At 45.2% G+C, this 21,835-nt stretch overlaps 2 protein-coding genes and 2 long non-coding RNA genes across 5 annotated transcripts in view; 2 read left to right on the top strand and 2 right to left on the bottom strand.

Moving 5' to 3' along the window:
- The first annotated feature begins 336 nt into the window (after nucleotides 1-336).
- Nucleotides 337-4,532, top strand: LOC119353316 (pentatricopeptide repeat-containing protein At3g18020-like). The gene has a single exon (XM_037619915.1). The coding sequence runs from the start codon at nucleotides 464-466 to the stop codon at nucleotides 2,663-2,665; it is 2,202 nt and encodes a 733-aa protein (XP_037475812.1). The 5' UTR covers nucleotides 337-463; the 3' UTR covers nucleotides 2,666-4,532.
- Nucleotides 4,533-12,106: 7,574 nt separating this feature from the next.
- On the bottom strand, nucleotides 12,107-13,423 carry LOC119353318 (60S ribosomal protein L22-2-like). Its single transcript, XM_037619916.1, has 2 exons — nucleotides 13,084-13,423; nucleotides 12,107-12,477 (listed from the first exon to the last, which is right to left on the bottom strand). The coding sequence occupies exons 1-2, from the start codon at nucleotides 13,326-13,328 to the stop codon at nucleotides 12,333-12,335; spliced, it is 390 nt and encodes a 129-aa protein (XP_037475813.1). The 5' UTR covers nucleotides 13,329-13,423; the 3' UTR covers nucleotides 12,107-12,332.
- A 3,844-nt stretch (nucleotides 13,424-17,267) lies between these two features.
- The window catches only part of LOC119353319, a 10,629-nt gene continuing 6,061 nt past the window's right edge, over nucleotides 17,268-21,835 (top strand). Inside the window, exons 1-7 of one of the 2 annotated variants that reach the window (XR_005170392.1) lie at nucleotides 17,268-17,621; nucleotides 17,702-17,830; nucleotides 17,912-18,049; nucleotides 18,118-18,189; nucleotides 19,027-19,188; nucleotides 20,670-20,813; nucleotides 20,964-21,758. This is a non-coding gene — a long non-coding RNA (uncharacterized LOC119353319). Of the gene's footprint in view, nucleotides 17,622-17,701; nucleotides 17,831-17,911; nucleotides 18,190-19,026; nucleotides 19,189-20,669; nucleotides 20,814-20,963; nucleotides 21,759-21,835 lie in introns of both variants that reach the window. The other variant, XR_005170391.1, reaches the window with a different exon arrangement.
- LOC119353320 lies at nucleotides 19,711-20,663 on the bottom strand. Its single transcript, XR_005170393.1, has 3 exons — nucleotides 20,460-20,663; nucleotides 20,300-20,375; nucleotides 19,711-20,185 (listed from the first exon to the last, which is right to left on the bottom strand). It is a non-coding gene; the product is annotated as an uncharacterized LOC119353320 (long non-coding RNA).

Raw genomic sequence — 21,835 nt, forward strand, 5'->3', positions numbered from 1 at the left:
GTCCTTCTCGTGCATATGTGGTCATCAACACATAGGACGACGACCATGGTTTCCATTCTATCTCCCATGACAGTTCAGATATGTCAAAAACTATCCGCTTTTATGTAAAATTATTCAAGTATGAATGGATATCGCTTGGGTTGTTTAAATATGCATCAAATTTGTTCAATTTCATTAAATTTTGATCGAAATACAACCGGGCATATGAGGCCAGCTTTACGGTCCGCGGAGCGGTGCGGTGTGTATAACAGTGAAAGTAGAACGAGTATGTGATCACAGCAAAATAAGGAAAAAAAAGCTAGTAACCTGAACTGAATTGTCAGTTACCCGCTAAGTTCAGGCGGGCCCCCGATACGATGCTCGTCGGCGGGAACCTGCCCGCGGCAGATCGCAGAAACTAGAGCGACCGTGCGACGGCGTCGTCGGGTACCGTCTCGACCCTGCGCCTCCTTTCGCCTCCGACATGATGGCGGCCGCAGCGCATCCCGGGCAGCCGGACCTGGGCGGACTGGTGGACGCGCTCTGCGCGTCCGGCCGCTCCGCCGAGGCGCACCACCGCGTCGCGCTCCTCCTCTCCTCCGCATCCGCATCCGCGTCGCGCCGCCTCGACGCGCCCACCGCCAACGGCCTCCTCGCCCGCCTCCTCCGCGCGCGCACGCCCCTCCTCACGCTCCGCCTCGTCCAGGCCGCCCCGTTCGCGCCCTCCCTCCCCAACTACAACCGCCTCCTCGCCCTGCTCTCCTCCGCCGCCGCGCCCTGGCTCCTCCTCCTCGCCCACCGCCTCCTCCTCCGCATGCGCGTGCCTCCGAGCGCCGTCTCCTACGCCGCGCTGCTGGACGGCTACGCGTGCGCCGCGGACCCTCGCGCCGCCCAGAAGCTGCTCGACGAAATGCCCCGCTGGGGGCTCGCCCCCAGCTCCCTCGCGCGCACTTTCCTCGTCAAGGCCTTCCTCCGCAGCCGCGACGTCGGCGCGGCCATGGACCTCGTCGACAACCGGCTCTGGCCCAGCATGGAGCGCTGCCACGACGAGGACCAGGGGCTCAAGAACGCGGCCTTTGCCAACCTTGTGCAGTGCCTGTGCGTCGAGGGGTTCTTCCACATTGTCTTCCGCGTCGCCGAGGAGATGCCGCAGCGGCGCTGCCTCGTCCCGGACGAGTTTGCCTATGCCCAGATGATTGACTCTCTCTGCCGGGCTGGACAGCACCATGGCGCCTCCAGAATAGTGTACATCATGGGGAAGAGGGGCCTGTGCCCAAGCACCCTGTCCTACAACTGCATTGTTCACGGGCTATGCACCAGCCAGAAGCCCGGGGGACGCCTGAGGGCGTACCAGCTGGTGATGGAAGGTGTGCGTTCCGGGTACCGACCGAGAGAGGTAACATACAAGGTACTCGTCGAAGAGCTCTGCCGGGAGAAAGAGCTTGCCAAGGCAAAGGATGTCCTGGAGCTGATGCTGCAGCCCCAATGTGGGCATGACAAGCCTGACGAGGAGACCAGGACTAGGCTATACAATATGTTCCTTGGGGCACTGCGTGCTGTGGACAACCCAAGCGAGCAGCTCAGTGTGCTCGTGTCCATGTTGCAGGGGGACTGCAAACCGGATGTGATCACTATGAACACTGTCGTTCATGGCTTCTGCAAAGTTGGGCGTACCCAGGAGGCTAGAAAGATTTTGGACGACATGATTAATGGGCAATTCTGTGCTCCTGATGTTGTCACCTTCACCACACTCATTTCGGGATACCTGGATGTAGGTGAGCATGCAGAAGCCCTCCATGTGCTGCACACTTTGATGCCCAGGCGCCGGTGCGCCCCTAATGTTGTCACTTACAATTCTGTCCTCAAGGGATTGTTCTGCCTTGGGCTAGTTGACAGAGCAATGCAGGTCATCGATGAAATGAAATCAAGTAGCATCACTGCCGACTCTGTAACTCACACTGTGGTGATCAAAGGGTTGTGCAACGCGGGGCAGCTTGAGAAAGCAAAGGCATTCTGGGACAATGTAGTCTGGCCATCAGGGATACATGATGGTTATGTGTACAGTGCAATCTTGAGAGGCCTCTGCAAACTGGGGAAACTGGAGCAGGCATGTGATTTCCTATATGAGTTGGCAGACTGTGGGGTTTGTCCCAGTGTTGTCTGCTACAACATACTCATTGACACTGCCTGCAAGCAGGGATTGAAGAAGTTGGCCTATCAATTGGTGAAGGAGATGAGAAGGAATGGGCTTTCACCGGACGCTGTGACTTGGAGGATTCTTGAGAAATTGCACCTTTATGGCAATGAAGAGCAAGAGGAGCACCAGGTCCCCACTTATCATATCGATCAAAGTTCTGCAGATGACAGAGTAGAGCCTCTCGTCTCAACAAAAAATGAGATACCTTCGTTGTCATCGTCATCATCGTCAGAACCTTTGGATGAAGTATACAAGAATAACAACGAAGCTAAGGTTGAAGAAGCTGGAAGGTCACCAGAAAGGACTGAGAACCCATCAGATCTTACTGAGCCAGCAAAGGAGCAGAACTATCTGATAGACAGTTCAGTGGTTGGACCAACAATGGACAAGGATCATACAATCAGTGATGATGGCTTCAACAAGCAGGATGAGCAACCTCTAAGAGAACCACTTTCTGGAGTAGCCAGAAGGGTTTTTGGCTTGCTCTAGAACAAGAACAAAGTGTTGCTGGTTAGAAGGGGCACATATTAGAACATTGTGCAATGAAGGCTAAATTTTTATTGTTATTTTGGACTTGTCAATGAAGGCCGAGTTAGTGACAGCAGCAAAGCTGGTTACCTGTCCACCTATTGGAGAATAAGGCTTGAGCTTGACTGACACGACTGATTTTTAGCTGCACTTGACATAAGCTTGTCGATAATAAATCTGACATGTTTTATAAGTGCATCTCTACTCAGTACTCACCCAACAACTGAAATCCATAATTTTGCAGAAACCGATGGAGAGTAAAGAACACTGCATGTAGTGCCTTCAGATTGCTCCAGTTTTGCAATTGCTCGCCACTGTCAGGTCTTGTTGTATTTGTGATGCATATGAAGATACTTGGGAGCATGCTCTACTTTATTCTACAATGTCTAAGTGCACCTGGGCTCTTTTGGATGAAGACCTCATGGAGATGCTTGCAAGCCTGTGAATCATTGATTCAAGACATTGGGGTTTCAATATATGTAAGAGCATGTCAAAAGGTGAGACGGCCAAGGTACTTATCACTTCATGGGCGGTATTGTTGGCGCGTCGCAAGGTATGAGAGTGTTTTGACAAGGACTGATGCTACTGTCGGACTTGTTAACTGTATGCTGCTGGCCTGGAGTTCATCTATGAAGAGCGGTTGTTGGAGTCCTCGGAGCGCCTCATCTACGCCGGGATCTCTGAAGAGACCTCCCCAGCGTCGGTCGTGCTCCTGATGATTGACCGTGGGCGTACCATAGTCTACGCCAAGCCTGGCGACCAGCGGTGGGCTGTGATTGAGCATGACGAGATCGGGAGACCCAATCGCTACGCATCATATCGGCTATCGTCGGCATCAACCCTGCAGGGGCGCTTCTACTTTGCGACTCTTGAGGGGAATATAATGCATGTGAGGCTCTGCCCTGAGCCTCAGTTGGTGCCCATAGTCGTGAACCAGCCCAAAACCAGGGGAGAAGTGTCCTCCTACCTTGTCCCTCCCGACGACCACCGCTGCGGCGGCATGCTCATGGTGCGCTACTACCTCGACCTTGATCACCTCAGCGCTGACGAGCGGAGAATAATGACGCGCAGGAGGAAGCGCATGGATGTGATCAGGGTGGAGAACAGGCTGAAGGAGTGCTGGTGGAACCTGATCCAGGTGTTCGAGGTGAATGTGTCCGGAAAGAGGCTCGTCCCGGTGGAGGACATTGGCCGCCACCACGCGGTGTTTGTCGGGGAGACGGCATGCTTCTCCCTCTCTGCCAGGACGTTTCCGTGCGTGGCTGGGAACGCGGTGCACCTGGGGGCGACCGGTGCCCACTACCCTCCCGTCGGTGTGCGGTATCTGGCGGACAAGAGTGCGGATCCACCGTTTGAGTTCACCACTGACGGGCCAGCTTCTCCCGATGAACCAATGAAATGGTACCACCGACATAACAGACCAGAGCTGAATCTTTTTCTTGACACTGGACCAGAGCTGAATCTGGTGCCTCTTGCTCGCCCCTGTACACTGCAAGAGTACCTCGTCTGTTGCGCAGGCCTCCCTGGCGGCCTAAAGGACTAATCAAATCCTGAGCAAGTTAGGTATGCCGTCTGTCCGTTATTGGGTTGTGTGTTCTTGAGAAGTTTAAACATCAATCCTACCTATAGCTCCTCGGTTCATTTCTCCCTTGTGTTGCCCCAAAAAATTATGAGAGATGGGCAATAAAGTCTAGAATTATGCAATAGCAGTTGTTACCTCTAAAGTTCAAGCTGATGTATTCTTCAAATACTTGCCTCGGTTAATTTCTCGTGTGTTACTCCAGGAAATTCTGAAAGATGAGAATACAATCCAGTGTAGGATTATTTATGCAAGATCGCTTGTTTTCTTCCTTCCAAATTTTAAATGATGTGTTATTGAAATACTATGTGGTTCTGAGGATATATATAGAAATTGCATAAGAACCTATGGTGCTAATCCATACAGCAGGAACCAAAACCTACATCAGGATATAACTTTTAGCTTTTGTGTGAACTCCATGCCCATCTTTGTGTGTAAGCATCAATTGTGCAATGACTAAAGAGCGATATGCGTGCAATCTTTTTAGCTCCTCGGGGGCAACTGTTGGGTGAGGCATGAACATGTAGGAACATACAAAACTTAAGAAACCTGACACCAATACACAGAGGAACAAAATTGGATAAAAATACCAAAGGTATCCATGAAAGCTCCTTATCTTGCTAAGAACTACGTTGAATCATTTAGAGATGATGAGAAAGATGGCCATAGGCTCATTTTCAAAGACTACAAAAGAGTACAGCCCATGCAGCTCCCCTGTTTTCTTCTTTTTTCCTTTTGGCCTCTAGGCCTTTTTTCCCCTCCTTTTCATCTAGACACTCTGTTTGCTGACGATTCTCTAATTTTGATGAGAGCAGATGTTACTAATGCAAATACTTTGAGAGCAATACTAGATGAGTATTCTGCTGCATCAGGCCAAATGGTGAGTGAAGCCAAGTGTTCAACATTTTTCAGTCCTAATACCGATGTTGAGGTGAAGGCAGAGATGTGTCAAGTTCTGAATATTATGACCGGATCTCTCTTGGATAAATATTTGGGCCTCCCATCTATGATTGGGGTGGACCGGGTGGACTGTTTTAAACACCTAATAGAGACAATTCAGATTCTGGTTAATGGATGGAAAGAGAGAACTCTATCCTATGGAGGAAAAGAAGCCTTGCTGAAAGCGGTGGCCCAAGCCATCCCTACATATGCGATGAGTGTGTTCAAATTCCCAAAAAAAGTTTGTAAGGGGATCACTGATGCAATGTCGCAATATTGGTGGGGTGACGATGAAAGCCAACGCCGAATGCACTGGTTTGCATGGTGGAAAATGTGTGTCCCCAAAGATAGGGGTGGGATGGGTTTCCGAGATATTCATTGTTTTAACTTAGCCATGCTTGCTAAGCAATGTTGGAGGCTTATCGATAACTATGACTCTCTTTGTGCTAGAGTGTTGAGATCACGTTATTACCCTTCAGGAGATATTTTGAATTGCGAGTTAAAGAAAGGATCATCCTATGTATGGCAAAGCATATGGGCAGGAATCCAAACCTTCAAGAAAGGAAGCATCTGGAGAGTTGGGGATGGTACAAAGATTGATATTTGGGAGGACTGCTGGATCCCGAATAGTTCATCAAGGAAGATTTTAACAGTGAGAGGGAACAGAGTCCTTTCAAGGGTGAATGAGTTGATTGACCCCTACTTGGGTGAATGGGATGAAGATCTTATTAGAGAGAATTTCTGGCCTATTGATGCTGATCGTATCCTTCAGATTCCCTTATACCGTCAAGGGACGGTAGATTACATTGCCTGGCATTTGACAAAGAATGGTGTTTTCTCTGTTCGATCCGCGTATTACAAACAATGGGAAGAAACCTATGTTACTGCTTCGGGTTCTGTTGGTTATGGAGGATCATCATCGCATCCAGTGTGGAAGAGTTTGTGGAATCTTAAACTACCGGGGAAGGTTAAAATCTTTCTATGGCGATGCCTACACAACGCCATACCATGTTTATCTGTCCTGGCAAACCGCCACATTGGGAACAACTCACAGTACCCTGTATGCTCAAGTGGAGCTGAGGATATCATGCATGCACTCTTTAATTGCCCCCGGGCAAGAGCTATCCGGGAGGCTCTCGGGGTAGGGAAAGAAATGCAGAACGCAGTTCTGGTTGATCGAGCTGGTTCTGCAGTGATCGAATTTTTTCTATGCGACAAATCTTTCCAACGCCCGTTTATGGAACCAGTGCAAATCCCTGAATTATTAGCGACTGCATGTTGGTTTATCTGGTGGCAGAGAAGACAGCTGGTCAGAGGAGAACCAGTGCAAAATTCTGAACAAACGGCTCTATCGTTGCATGCTCTAACACTGAATTTTGTGAAAGCTCGTGGTAAGGTGGCACAACCCCAGCGAATTAACAAATGGAGACCATCTCTAGAAGGACAGCTGATCCTTAATGTAGATGCATCTTTTTCAGAGCTTGATTATACACGAGCAAGTGGAGCAGTCATTCGTGATAATCGGGGCAGATTTATCAAGGCAGCAACAGCTCGTCTGTATCATGTGCCGGACGTGGTCTCAGCTGAAGCTGCTGCACTTCTGGAAGGCCTCAAATTACTTCAGAGCACTGGTTGTAACAATGCTGTGATTAGGATGGATGGATAGTCTGACAGTGGTGGAGGCGCTGCAGAACAATGAGGGTCACTCGATGGTGGCGGCTCCCATTCTGGAAGACTGTCGAGATATAACTTCGAGATTTCGGGAAGGTGGTAGTTGAACATTGTTTTAGAGATTTAAATGTAGTAGCACATGAGCTAGCTAGATGGGGGAGTTCAAATAACCCTGAGATTTGGTTAGATATCCCTCCAGATTTTATCTTAAGACCTCTAGCAGTGGATGTAACCTTGGTGTGAGTTAATAAAGCTAGCCTTCCCGTCAAAAAAAAATGCTGCTGCTGTAACTTTTTCTCCCTCTGAAATGCATCGTCAGCACCACTGTCTTTTGCCTCAAAAGAGTATAATGCGAAGCCTAATAGGATCAAGCTAATGAGCACTGAGAGGGAGCTCTGAAGGTTGTCTATGGAGATGAGCTAAAGCAATATCGTGTGCTTTTGGACTATGGCAGGGAGCTAAGACACACCAATCATGCAATAGCTTGTATCTAAACCTAAACAGTGGTGCCTTGAGTACATTGTACTTCTTTCAAGAGGCTGTTTTCTTCATGGATGTCACAGTGAAAATAACAAGGGCCAGGCCTTGACTGCATCCAAATGATTGTATATTCCTAGTTTGCTATGGCAGTGGTTGAGTGCGGCGCAAGTGTAGCTGGAAATGGTTCTTCGACACCTTAAAGCAAGACCTTCGGATAAACAACACGGCTGGGTTGCCATTTTATTTTCTTCTTTGACTAATTTGGAATTAAGACAAAAATGGTATGTGTGCAATCTGGGGCTTACAACAATTTTGCTTCGCCCACACCGACCTGTTTCTCATATTCAAGCTTGTAGAGGTTTTTATAGTGTACATTTCTATGTAAAAATATAAAGCTACAAAATATGAAATGTGAGCTAATAGGTTTTACCATTGTATCAGGAATAACCAGATGGATTAAGGATCACGCTCTAGATCACTGATTACAATTCTACATCAGTAGCAGGTTTAGCAGGTCACTTATTACAATGCTACGTCAGTAGCAGGCTTAGCATGAACATCCAAGAAACTGAGAAAACGTTCACAATGGTACGTCAGTAGCAGGTTTAGCATGGAGGTCCAAGAAACGGATAAAAGGTTCGCAGGATTAAAGCAGGCTTATTATAAGGTGCACCTGACATCTCCTTTCGCTCTGAATCAGCTAAGCCTGCATATTCTAAAAAAGCTTCATCTGAATCAGAGAATCAGCTAAGCCTACATATTATAGAAGAGCTTCTGTATGAAGTACGATCTTGCGTTTGTGAACAGCCAACAGTGAAAAACAAACACCAAGAAGCAAATCAGTGTTGATCCACTGCCAAATCTGATGTCCTACAGTTGGCCTTAAGCCCTTAATGGTCAACATCTACTGTATCTCCTTAACTTACACTAATTTCTTCACCAGGGCACCAGCTTGTGGATTATATTCCAATGGATCTTTTTGATTCCTGCTGTTATTAACGTGTCTCTACCTAGCTTATGCACTTGCCTGTTCCCCTCTTGGAAGACACCATTACCTTAATTAAGAGCACTTCTTTTCTCTCAAACCAGAACCAAACTTGGCCATATAAGATCTGCAACATATAAGGGCTCAGCCGTGGCGACCACAGCAAAGGTGCTTGGCCATATAAATTTGCTATATGGAGACGCTTAGTAGTGGTGACCGCACGGAAGGCCTTGTATACACTATAAGTAAGGTAAGTGACGTCCGGGGCTTGCTCTAGAAGATGAACTGCGAATGAATCACCACAAATTGCCACTGTTGATGCAGCTGCATCTATTGCTGCACCTCGAGCAGAAGCTGGGCATGAACCACCCTACACATTGAGGAGATGGAAATCTGATTTAGGTTATGATGGGCAAAAGTGTGGTTATCTTTGAACATGAGTTTACTATGGATGGCAGAATGGAAGATTATTCAGTACATGTGAACAAAGTGTCCAGGTCGAGCCAGATAAGTTTTAAATTCGTACATGAACAATTCCAATCATAATGAAAGGAAAATAGTACCTCCTATTGCTGAAGTCCTTTATTCTGCATATCCAATTTTTCCTGTATGGATGAGTCTTCTCTTTCCATTTCTTCATCAACTACACCTGGAAAAGAAGGGTGCTTATTAGAGAAAGTGTCAAACACATGGTATTGTTTCAGTAACTTACTTAGCACTTTGAGTGCTCCTGCTTGACAACCTGAATCTAGATCGTCCATAAGCATGCCCTTATACAGTGAAAGTTGATCATGCAAACGATATCTGCAAACAATGTCACATGTTTGGCTCTCGAGCCTTGAGCAAGAGAAATCAAAACAGAAAACTGGGGAAAATTAACATATGGCCCATGACAATCAAGACCACAGCAATATGTATATTTGAAGTTCAAACAGATTACCTCTTTAGTACAATCTCCATCAACACTTGATCTGATGCATTTTGTGCCTGCTTTTCATCTGAAGTTTGCTCGCAGAAGGCAAGCAAAATCCCATAAACCCAACACGTTACCGATGGGGTTAAATATGCAAGTCCATGATACTGTAACTCATCTCAAAATAGAATGGCCAGGCTCAAGATTTACATAGGGAGAAGATGACAAGTCGTGTACTGAATAAATTAAACTGCTCCAGATGGAAGGGCATTAGAAAGAGTAAAAGAGTAGAGAACTTCTGTAGTGTTACTTCAGCTTCCAAGTGCTGAATCTATAATAAGATCCACAATCCGCTCAGAAAAAAAATCCACAAACCCAGCAGCTGCTGCAACGAATTTCTTTTATCATCAGTTATGGTATGCATCACGTTAAGATGTGATTCTGATTTCAAAGGGATGGTGCAGTTACAATTAGCTCCTCAATTTTCTAGTATCTCATAGCCTTGAAATTCACTAACATCCATTACTCGTAGTCTCGTACTCATACTCGTATACATATGGCAGACTTGCAAACCAGCATCTGATTAAAACAATCGACCAACCGGCAATACCCCATAATATGTTCCTCACTTTCTTAACATCATAAGAGTTAACTGGATTGTACAAAAGAGAACGGAGAGGCAAAGGATTATCTTTCTTTTTTGTACAGAACGGAGGAGGGAAAGAGAGCCTGCCGAGGGTCAGACAGCGGCACCGGATAGCGGAGATTGGCAGGAGAGCCAGAGAGCGACAAAGGCAGCGCTCTCGGCTCAATCCCTCCATGGATGCCTGCTTCTCCTGGTTGGTCTCGTGGAGCCGTGGACGTCGACGAAGAAGATTGGAGCCATCCCAACCTGGCAACCTCGTCCGCACCACACCCTCAGGTCGTAGGGGGAGACGGCACATGGCGAGCCAGGCCGGGGCGCTCGGACTGCCGTGGCCGGCGGAGGCCTCGGCCGTTGTACCCGGGGTGTGGGTGGCGCACGCAGGGCCGACCTTAGGCAGCGGCGGTGCGCCCCCGCCATCGATGTTGTAGATTTTCGAGGAGAGGTCAATGGCGGCGTGAATATGGCCATGCCGGCGGGGCCGATTGACGCCAGCGCTCTCGAGGTTGGGCTGGAGCTGGGGGATGGCAAGGGGATCGGAGCGGCTGGAGGGGAGGATGCTCTGGGCGGCTAGGCGGAGGCAGCTCCCCCGGAGCTGGGGGATGGCATGGGGAGGATGTTGTAGATCATGGGGATGGCAACGGCTCATAAATATTCTAGTAGAAGTGCGGCACAAAAGTAGCTGTCTTCAACACCTTAAAGCAAAACCTTCGGATAAACAACACGGCAGCATGTACTATCATGTCATATAAGCCGATCACGCAACACAAAAAGAGTTCCTAGGTCTTGGATGTGTCTTTGACCATGATCAGCCATCGGTCTCTCAGCTTACCACCACTATCAAAGACGAGGAGCGCCTCTGGGCCAAGGCAGGTGCCGCAGGGATAAGAAATATCATCCCCGAGAGTTAGCCTTTTTTGTTTTTTGGGGATGAGCAACCCCTTTGATTTGTTTGCTCCAACACCAGCAGACTTGCCTTGCGGGTGTGTGTAACCTCATGTTGAAACTCTTCTTGTTTCAATTAAAAGACACGCAACTTGTGTATTCGCGCAAAAAAAAAGAGTTCCTAGGTTCAAAGCATCATGTTTTGTGTTACGCACTTGTACCAGAGCTTTCACTCAGTTCACAAGAGGGTTGTTCTAAAGAATTGTTTGCTGGCTTGTGCAAGGACCGGTTACCTACCACAATTTCGACGAGACGTTGATAGGCTAAACATTACGATTAAGAGGGCGATCCGAAACTAGGTCTTGGAATTTGGGGGAGAAGAATGGGGTGGTGGATGCTGCTGAGTCAGTAGCCTTTCGTCCGCAACTCCTGCCATGATGCCAGCAAAGGAAATTGCTTCTGCTTCTCTCAGAAAGAAAATTCGCGGCTTTCATGTTGTTTGTACAGGATATTAATATCATGTTAATGTTGTCGCGCATGATGAACAATGAGATGTTGGAAATTGGGACCAATGCACATATATTCATGCTGTTTGGATAAAAGCATAGCCTAATGATATCTTCCGTAGTTCCGTATCAATACTGTAAATTTGGTACGTCAATTTGACAGCAGCAGACATCATGCTCAAATTCCTGGAGGGTCGGCGTTATTGAAACATGCTATCAGGATCTTAGAATGGGAGAGAACTCAGCCGTGCAGTGGCAACTGCAGACCATCACGAAAAGGTCTCTAAAATCAGACAGGAGAAAACTTCAGAATGAAAAGCAGCACCATTTCGCACAGCAGTTCAGTACTTGCCTTTGGAACCATAGTTGAGGCGGCAAAATATAAGGATTCTTCAAACTAAACCATCAAAACTCAATCAAGCCCAACATAAAATAGGTGATAACTGGAGGTACTCAGATCGAGTATCAAAATTCAACAACCTCATGTTCCACATAGCAAAGGAGCAAAGCCATCGCTGACCGGCGGCTCAAACAGTGGGAGAAGGGTCGCAGGGGCAGGGTTTTTGGGTGTGGTCGGCCGAGCCAGGGCAGGCGGAGTCAAGGGCAGCCAGCCGGTCATGCCTGCTCTGAGTCGAGGTGTTTGGAGTCCAACATTACTGGCATCCAGATTGTAGGATTTCAGAAGGCCGGACCAGTGATAGAGAAATTAGAGGTATAGCAAAAATAAGCAAGTGGCAACTGTACACATAAATCCACACTAGTGGAGTAGGTTCGAAATCAGACTGAAGAAAACTTTAGGAGTGAAAAGCACCACTGCTTCGCACCGCAGTTCGGTGGAAACAGGAACAAATCTCCATAATACTCGTCTATAGGTTCAGACATATGGATACACAGCAGACAAAATATAAGGATTCTTCGAATTAAACCATCCATGTTCAACGGGGCACAACATAAGATAGGAGGATAACTAGGAGGTACTCAGATCAAGTATCAAAACTCAACAAGCACTACAATATAACAATGCACTCTAATCCTCCTCCTCGCCCTCATTCTCAGCGATGTTGAAGTACCGGAGCTCGTACACGTTGCGCTCCTTGTTGGCTGCGATCACGCGAAGCCAGTCCCGCACGTTGTGCTTCTTCAAGTACTTCTTGGTCAAGTACTTGAGGTACCTGAGAAGATCGAAGAATGATGCAATTAGGCTAAATGGGAACAACCGATGTAAATTGTTGTACAGCCAGAACGAAATAGCCGATCATCTATCTTTCTTGCAAATGTTGGATAATGAATAGTATAACTGGCCTGGATGTTCAGTGTTTAGGCAAGGTAAAAATAAGTTCCAACGCCAAGGCAATGATAAGTTACAACATTCAGACAAATCAAGTTATCACGTTTAAGGTTCCAATGGTGTTATCCACAAATACCCAAGCTGCACAAACAAAATAAAGTGTAAACAATACACTTACAAGGATCACGATATATATTGTGGCATTTAAGTTTTGAATAATGTTGACGATCGAAAAATATTCAGCTAATTGAGTTAGACATTTGCATTTAGGAAAAGCTAGAGCGCTCTGTACAAAGGTGAAAGCTAGAACGCTCTGTCATGATATACTAGTTCTTCCTGCAGCTACAGACAACAACCGAAACAACAGACATATTGACCAATCGCAACTACGTCACCGCAAAATGAACCAATCCAAGCTCATGCTTAGTTCTCAGATCTATCACGCACAGGCAAAGGGGTGATGGGGCGTGGAAGGGCGCGCGGGGTATACCTCTTGGAGAAGGCGCCGTCGGAGGTGACGGTGACCTTGCTCTTGTCGCGCGTGACGGTGACGGAGTCGCCGAGGTTGCCGGCCTTGCCGCCGGCGACCTTGATGCGCTCCTGGAGGAACTTCTCCAGCGACGCGATCTCCATGATCTTGTCCTCCACGGGCTTGGTGCAGTCGATCACGAAGGAGACGGACCCCTTCTTCTTGCCCTTGGCGGCCGCCGCCGCCGCCGCCGCGCCGCGAGCCATCTCACCTTCTCTTCCTCCTCGGCCGGTGCTCGCTCGGGTTGGGTGGGGGGTTCGTGTGGCGGCGCGCAGGCGGCTAGGGTTAGAAGAAGGGCAAGCGAGAGAGGGGTCGCGCGCTATATATAGGCCTTGTGGGCTGCCATTCTCGTGGGGCAAGTGCTGGGCTGGCTCGTTGGGTCTCCGCGAGATTGGAATTACGGGGATAGAGAGGTTGGGCTTAGGTTGGATCTTTGAAGGTACCTAAGGCCCATATAGCAATTGAGCATTCAATGTGAGGAGGTGCTTTGGGGAGCAACTAATTAAGGGGTGCCTTTTACAAAATAATAATAATAATAATAAGGGGTGCCTTTTGAATGACTCCCGTGGAGGTCACTTTTTTTTTGGATAAAAGCCAACATGGCAGTTTATATTTCATGTGTAAACATGATACATCGTTTGTCAAAACATCAACCAGAAACCCCGGAGGCTCCGATTTCCAAACAATAGTTCGAGAGACCTCCGAGTTCCTAGCTAACAAATATGCCACCATATTGGCCTCCCTAGGACAATAAGAAAAACTATAGATATAAAATTACGAGCTAGAAAAGAGCATTCTTCGTAGATTGCCGCTGCCGGGCCAAGAGAATTCCCGCAGTTTTGCATGATGTCGATAACTTCCATGCAGTCCCCTTCCCCGTGGAGGTCACCCTTGGGATTTTAGTTTTTTTACTTTCCTGCACGCTTTTTTTGGCTTTTCGATTTTTACTTGATTTTTTCTAAGTTTTGGCGGGTTCTTTTTATTTTTCAAAAAACATTGCTTATTTGCGAGAAGAGCACAGGCTATGCTTTCGCGGGAAACTCAAATGTGCTTCCTAAAAAGGGAAAAGCAGAGTTGTGCTTCTAAAAAATAGAAAAGTATAGTTGTGCTTTCAGGTTTTTGGTTTTTGATTATTTTCTGTTTTTGTCTTTTTACCTTTTTGGAATTTTTTGCCTTTTCTAGGTTATTCTATTCCCAAATTTTGCGAAAAAAAGTTCGTTCGAACCTATTAATATGATATCTAGTTTCAAATATCTCAATACAAAAATCCAACGGTCAAAATGGTTTGTGATTTAAATGCATGGTTTTAGCGATAAAATGTTTCGGTAAACAAAATATATGGAAAAAAGGAAAACTCTAAGGTTGCAACAAGTGGCGTACAAGAAGTGCACTATTGTCAGCAACAGCGAAGGTGGGAATGACCTTTGCAAGGGGTAACACGTAATTAGTTATTTTGACAAATACACCACGACCAATCCTACCATTCCCCGCATAGTAACGCCGGAATACCACACAAACACACACCCTCCAAGGGTACTGCTGCTACATGAACTGACCCATTTGACATTTCTCTTGTGTGTTTTCCATCGGAACAGGTTTCCTTCGTTGTTTCTTTCTATGATTTTCTTCGGATTCCTTTTGGTCTATTATGTTATTAATTTTTATGTATTCATTTTAAAAATTTATGAATATTTGAACATTTTGAAAATACACGAGCATTTTTTAAATTGAGTATATATTGAAAATTCAGAAAAAAATTGAATTCACAAGCATTTCTTAAGATTCATAGAAAATGAAAAATTCATAAATTATTTTTATTCATGGAATTTTCCAATTCACGATTTAAAAAATCCATGAATATGTTTGTAATTGGGAAAATTTCTAAAATTCATGTATATGTTTTGAATTCACATATATTTTTAAAATTTGAAAAGATTTTTCTTGATGCACGAATAATTTTTAAATTTTGTCAAGTTTTTTTGAGTTTGCAAACTTTTTTCAATTCATGAATTGTTTTTTAATTTGTGAACACTATTTCAATCAGCAAATATTGTTGAAATTAGGGACACCGTTGGAACTCATTTGTAAACATTTTCTCAATTTATTATTTTCCTAATTTGTGAACCTTTTAAAATTCGGTAATATTTCTAAATTTTGTGAACATTATTGATTTCATTAATAAATTTTCAGTTTGCGGACTCACTAGAATTTTTCAATTCATGAACATTTTTTTCAATTTTGCAACAATTTAAGTTTCATAGAGTATTTTTAGAATTAGAAATCATAATAGAAAACTGGCCGGAAATAATACCAGATAAAATGTTTAAAATAAATGATCTGAAAAACAAACAAAAACTAATTAGCTTACTTATATACGGGTCGGTCCCGGGGTGGGCACTTTTGCGCCGAAAACAGAATACCGAACTGAACCAAACTAAATTAACCGGGATTAAGAGTTTATTCTGTTTTTATTATTTATTAGTTGAAAACCAAATTAACCATATACACCGAACCCTCTCAGACCTACTTGTTACGAGCTAGCCCAAGGAGACTAAAATATAAGTTAGCCGAAAGGCTGAAGCCCAGCCAATCATGCTCCTGATTATTCGCACTTGAAAGTGTCAAGGCGTACACACCCTAGCCGAAAGCCCAACCTAGTGCTGTTTTCTTTTCTGTTTCAGAATGACTAATTCACATCTAGACTAGTAAGCATGCACGTGCAACGCACGTCTGAAACAAAATAAGTTCACATGATACAATATTAAAATAATATTGATCCAAAATTTTAGATCGCTATACAATGTTGTCAAGTCACTCAAATTGTATTTCTAAAAATGTGACATATTTGTGATCGAAGGCACATATCATAATCTGTAATAAAAACGCATATTCTGAATCTAATTTTTATTTTAGCAATGTCCACATTGTCATGGTGACTATCTCGTGCACACTGGCACATCAACTAAGACAAGAATAAGAAAACATTGGTGATATGAGGCAAAATGTAATATGTAACTATAGTGACTTATACAAAAGTTTAGATCGATATAGTGAGATGGAATGTCTCTGAATAGCTGGACTTCGTGGCGCGCTAGTATCCCTACACACATATTAAATTAGTCAACATCCATGTATTCATCATTTTCTCGTATGTTTTTTACTTGTCTCAATTTAAACTAATAGGATAAAGATTATACCTTTTCACCCATTCACTAATGTAAAATCAGAATTCTCTCAGTTATAATGACATCAGAGTAGTAATTTATTGGAATTCAAAATGAACTAAAAAATATGTCTCACTCTAGTAGAGCGACATCATCAACCATACTGATAAAAAAGGAAAGTTCATCCAATAAGTCATCATTTTTTGGATTGAGAGACGTTGAAAGGGTAAATGATTGCGAGATGAGCTCAACTTGTGATGATGTATTTGATGTTTTGAGGTTCTCAGAAGGTCTATCCAAGAATCATATAATCCATGTGATTTGTGGCGCCCTGAACGTCATCTTCCATGTCTCGATTTCTTATATCATCATCATCATTCAATTCCGAGTCCACTAAAATGACAACTATTTTGTTTTAAAATCGGTCATATAATCCTATTAAAATAATATCAGAGTTAAATAGTGACACAACATAGAATAAATATAATGATACACAACGGAAAATACTTGTGGAGTGTCAGACAAAATATCTCTTGTGAAGTACTCCCTCCGTCCCAAAATTCTTGTCTTAAATTTGTCTAAATACGGATGTATCAAGTCACATTTTAGTATTAGATACATCCATATCTAGACAAATCTAAGACAAGAATTTTGGGACGGAGGGAGTACTAAATAAAATATACCATCCACATATCACAAGATGACCTGCATGATTACTAAACTTAAATCTACTCCATTTTTTTATCAATTCTATTGATATTTGTATTAAAATACTTTTAAAATCATCAAATGATCATGACTGTAACAAGCTATGATGATAAAAAAAATCTCACCCACGCAGGTGAATTGGACATGCCCTATAATAAATAATCGATGATAATTCTTTTTTGTATGGACAATGCTGCATCCACTCACAATCCCTCTCTGGTCACTGCCTAATAGAAGTATTATTAGTAAGAAGTAGTAGTATTAAAAAAAACTCAGTCAACCTTCCTCAGCCCCCTCACATTTCTTATCTTCCCCATTCTTCTCTTCCTACCTCCTCCTCTGTTGACTCACGCTAGATCCCCCATCCACAGCCGGCACTCTCTGGTGGCCGCCCCTCCCCTTCGTCACCATTGTCGGCGGACACGCAGGCCCATGCTCTTCCCCGCCCCGCCCCTTCTTCACATCCTATTCCCGAAGTGCTCGAGGAGGCGCTCGAGCTCGGCATGCTCGCCGGCGACACCGGAGCCCTCCCTCCTCCTGATGCACTCTCCGTCGCCGCCATGAGCGTCTCTACCTTCTCCCGCGCGCCATGAATCCTCCCTCCCCCCTACTCGAGACGCCATCAAGGTCCGGTTCCAACTCTTCTTCTCCCCTCGATCCGGATGCTCTGCTCTCCGACACCATCTTTATTTGCTTGTTCGATTCAGCCTGGAGCAGGAGCAGCTGCTACTCCCGACCTCCGGTTCCTTCTTTCCATGGATGACCACGAAGACCTCCGCATGATGTGCTGCTGCTCGGGGCCCTCCCTATGCTTCTCCTCGCTCGTAAGGGTCCAGGTTAGTCTCTCCGACCCTGCCGCCTGCTCGTCCCCGTCAAATCGGTGCGTAGCCTCACCGTGTGCAATGTTCATCGCCTAGGGTTAGCTGCTCAGGGGCCATGGTGTGTTCCGTGTGGCGCTGCCTTCGCGGCCGCCGCCGTTCCCTTGTTGTGTCTCTGAGACTGGAGGTCCCTGCTCGCCACTCACAGACGGTTGTTCTCCGACCAGTTAAAAAAGAGTAAGCTTTCTTCCAAGCCTATGATTTTCCTTTCATCCTCTTAGTTGGTGCCTTTGTTGATGATGCAGCCCTGAATGGTTCAGATTTTCTGAAGGAGGAGGTGCCGAAAGGGGATGGGAGCAACAAGTCTGAATCGAAGAGTATGTTTTGATTCTGGGATGCATTGCACAGTATTTTTATTGTTCTAAGAAATCTATGTAGTTGTCTATGGAGCATTTCCTTGAAGTGATGGTTGGGCATATTTGTTTACTAATTCGAACTTCCAGATTACCTTAGTCGGCAACTCCAAATATTTCTTAGATGTCTTACCACAAGCATTGTACTGCAAAAATATACTCCCTCTGTCCCAAAATAAGTGTCTCAACTTTGTACTAACTTTAGTATAATGTTGTACTAAGCTTGAGACACTTATTCTGGCACGGAGGGAGTATATACTAAACCGGTTCATGATAGATCAACCATATCTCGTTGATGCTCTCACCTATTAGGATATGTACATGAAAAGAAGGATATGCTCAAACTGCTTAGTCCCAACAACCAATCATTCAAGTGCACCATTTTACACTCTGGAAGCAGGAAGTGCAACTTCTTTAGTCTTTAGAATTAGAATGGATCAGGTGTACTCCAGATGTTTTCAGTTTTAAATAATTATGCACACAAGAGTGCATTGCGAAATAGCAATAAAAAGTTGGATTTTGACTGGTACCGAAAAGGATTAGACCTCCGTAGAAACAATTCGCTGCTGCTGACTCAGACAGAGTTGTGCTGCACCACGTCGATCTCGCCGTCATCGAAGTCGATGATGGACATGCCCGTATCTTGCCGCCTGCATGGCATGTGTAGTGACCGTATGGACATGAAGCTGATCCTATTGCTCAAAGGATACATATCATCTTTATGTGTTTCCTGAACTGGTCGGATTAGCAGTGATGTTTGCATCTCCTCCCTCTTCCTACTCGAACACCACTTTCTTCTAGGAACTGATGGCATGTCCTGCCATGAAGAATTTGAAGCGGTCAGAAGACATAAGAGCCGGGTCCTATACTATGTTAAGGCCATGCTGATGTGTAAGAGTTTGCGGGTGACATCCTCCATGGCAATCATATTCCCTCCAACATCCTTCAGGCCATGGCGACCAGGTAATGCTAACAGCTCAGTTGGATAAAGGTTCCTTATGTCTTGCGATTTAGTCGAGTTGGGTTACTCTATTGTGTGGCTCACGTCGGGGTTGAGTAGAGTTAATCTTGCCTATGCTAGTGCTAGCCTGCCGGATTTGGGTGATATCCAAAGATACATTTAAACTTACACTATAAATTATACCTTGCAAACAAATTTCCTTAGAGGGGAATTATAACATGCAAGCACTATAAGTTCAGTGTATTATTATTAGTACTGCATAGCAAATTAGCAATCCAGTTCATTCATAAATAAGATTTCAACACACCATTGGTATAGACATCGTACATAGTTCCGAGGTCTACATGCCTCGCCTGATCCTGAATTTGACCCATAAATAGATTTCAGAGACACAACTGTAAATATATTAAGTAAGAGCAATTACCAGAGGTGACTGTTGCTGCTGTTTTGCCGGCAAGAGGGCATGCATTTGTGCATACAGCAGCCACGGACTAAGCATTCCTTCACAAGCAGTAAGGTGTTCTTGCCCTTGCCTTCCAGCTGTTGCGTGAATAAATGACAAAGTATTAGCATCACAAGCGAAGAATAACAGAAATCGTCTTATCAAACGATGGTGCAGTCGGACTAATAACTAACCATAGCGGTGAGGTCTTTGCGGTGCATTCCTGGGCCTAGCGAGTCGAGCATCCGGATACACTGAAAATAGGCATTTTTTTAGTTTAGGTCCCATCTATACAAACATCCATCCTCGATTAAATTAATAGTAATATGTACGGAACTGAGGCTCACCATATCATGTTCCAAATAAGTTGTAGCCCTCTTTAATACCCATCTTGGTGCGTCATCGTGTATAGAGCTAAATTCCTTATCTTAGAGATGCATGCATTCTTTAAGAACAAAATTCATGTATTCATCAGTATTTGCTATGGGAGTATTGCATCCAAGTTGGTACGATTCAAAAGCTACATCTTGATGCGTCATCATGTATGGATCATTTGTCTGGTCATTACCCAGGATAGAAAATCATAAGATTAGTAGAGCATAACAATGTAGGTATTGTAGTAGACGTAGGATCGACAAAAGTAATTTGCAGATTTTTTGTGTTTTGAGTACCAGGTTCGACAGAGCCTCTCTTATCATTATCCGACATATTTTTCTAGTTGATTTGAGCCAGTAAAAGGCTCCATACCTGAACAAAGGAAAGAGAACCTGAATGTACGGTCAAATAAACATTGTCGACACAGTTGCAACATAATTAAATCGACAAACTAACCATCTTCAATTGTGCAATATGGGTCTCGTATTCTGCTGAGTTGGGGTACCTTAACCCCTGAAATTTGGACGTTAGGCCCTGCATTCACCATTTTTCAACATAGAAAACCATTAATGAGATGTAAAACGGGCTTATAGCATTCTGCTGTGCAACTATTTATTTTTTAGAACTCTGTTGTCAAAATTCTAATCCTGACTAATGTTGCAACAGGTCAAAGAAGTCGAACCTGAAGAAGTGCAGGGAAGAATTATAGTTGCGTGTGGCTGGCTGGTTCAGGGGAATTTCAGGGTGGCGCGGGTGCCGGAGCAGGCTCCTAGGCACTGGCGATCTGTCGAACGCATATTAGAAACGAAGGTGAGGTTGTATCTTGTTAGGCGGGTCTTCATTGGCTGTTGAAATCATACCTGGCCGATCTGATGGGGCTGGCTACTGCTCCAAAACTCATGCAGATGATGCATAATAATCTTGTTGTAGCCTGGCTGATCCATGAATATTTGATTGTAGGTGAAGGAGGAGCGGCCGCCCACTCGACGTTGCGATGTAGGCCGGCGAGGGAGCCCGGCAGGGAGGCCTCAATGCGCTGCAGGACGTCGAGGGAACCGTCCAGCGAGGCGACGATGCGATGCAGGGATCGAGGCCGCCGTGCATGGAGGCGACAGGGCGCGACAGGGCTGCTGAGCTTCGTCTGGGGCGGTGGCGAGGAAAGGCAGGGAGAGGGGCCAGGGACACGATTAGGTTCGGCTTCCTTTTTTTGCGAGTTGGTTAGATGGTTAGATTAGCGTGATTTGAGGGGCTGCGGATGCGGGACGGAGAGTCTCATATTTTCATCTGGTGGAGTACGGTCAGTCTATTGAAACTGCTAAGCGCACACCAGATCTTGAATAAATTAATGATGGCTGTTAGATTGGGTTGTGTGGGCTTCATCCTGTGGTGCTGATGCGTCTGTGGACGTTTTGCAGGGTGCACGTAAGAAAGTTCATGTTTGATTGTTTAATAGTAGTGGAGATGATATTTAAGGATGTCACATCTAAGTGTTTGTACCGTCCGATCTGTCTCTGCTTTATTATTCGTGCACGAGGAGATTTGGGCCGGCCTTCGATTTTTGTTTGTTTATTGGGCTTGCTTTAGAATCTGAACAGTCTAACTTGATCTGGAGTCCCGTCCTCACTCTCCTCGCCTCTTTTCCCCTCCTCATCCCTTGTTCTGCCACCATTGTATTCCTTCTGACTCGAATCCAAGGGAGAGACGACCTGATCTGGTGGGCTTGTGGCGACAGAGATGGCAGGGGAATCCAGCGGAGTGAGTGTTCATCCCCTCTTTCTTTTCTTCGCCTTTTTTTCCTGTTTTCCCATGCCATCTAGGGGTGTTTGTTTGTT

Source organism: Triticum dicoccoides, chromosome 2A (genome assembly GCF_002162155.2).
Source record: "Triticum dicoccoides isolate Atlit2015 ecotype Zavitan chromosome 2A, WEW_v2.0, whole genome shotgun sequence".
Classification (NCBI taxonomy): domain Eukaryota; kingdom Viridiplantae; phylum Streptophyta; class Magnoliopsida; order Poales; family Poaceae; genus Triticum; species Triticum dicoccoides.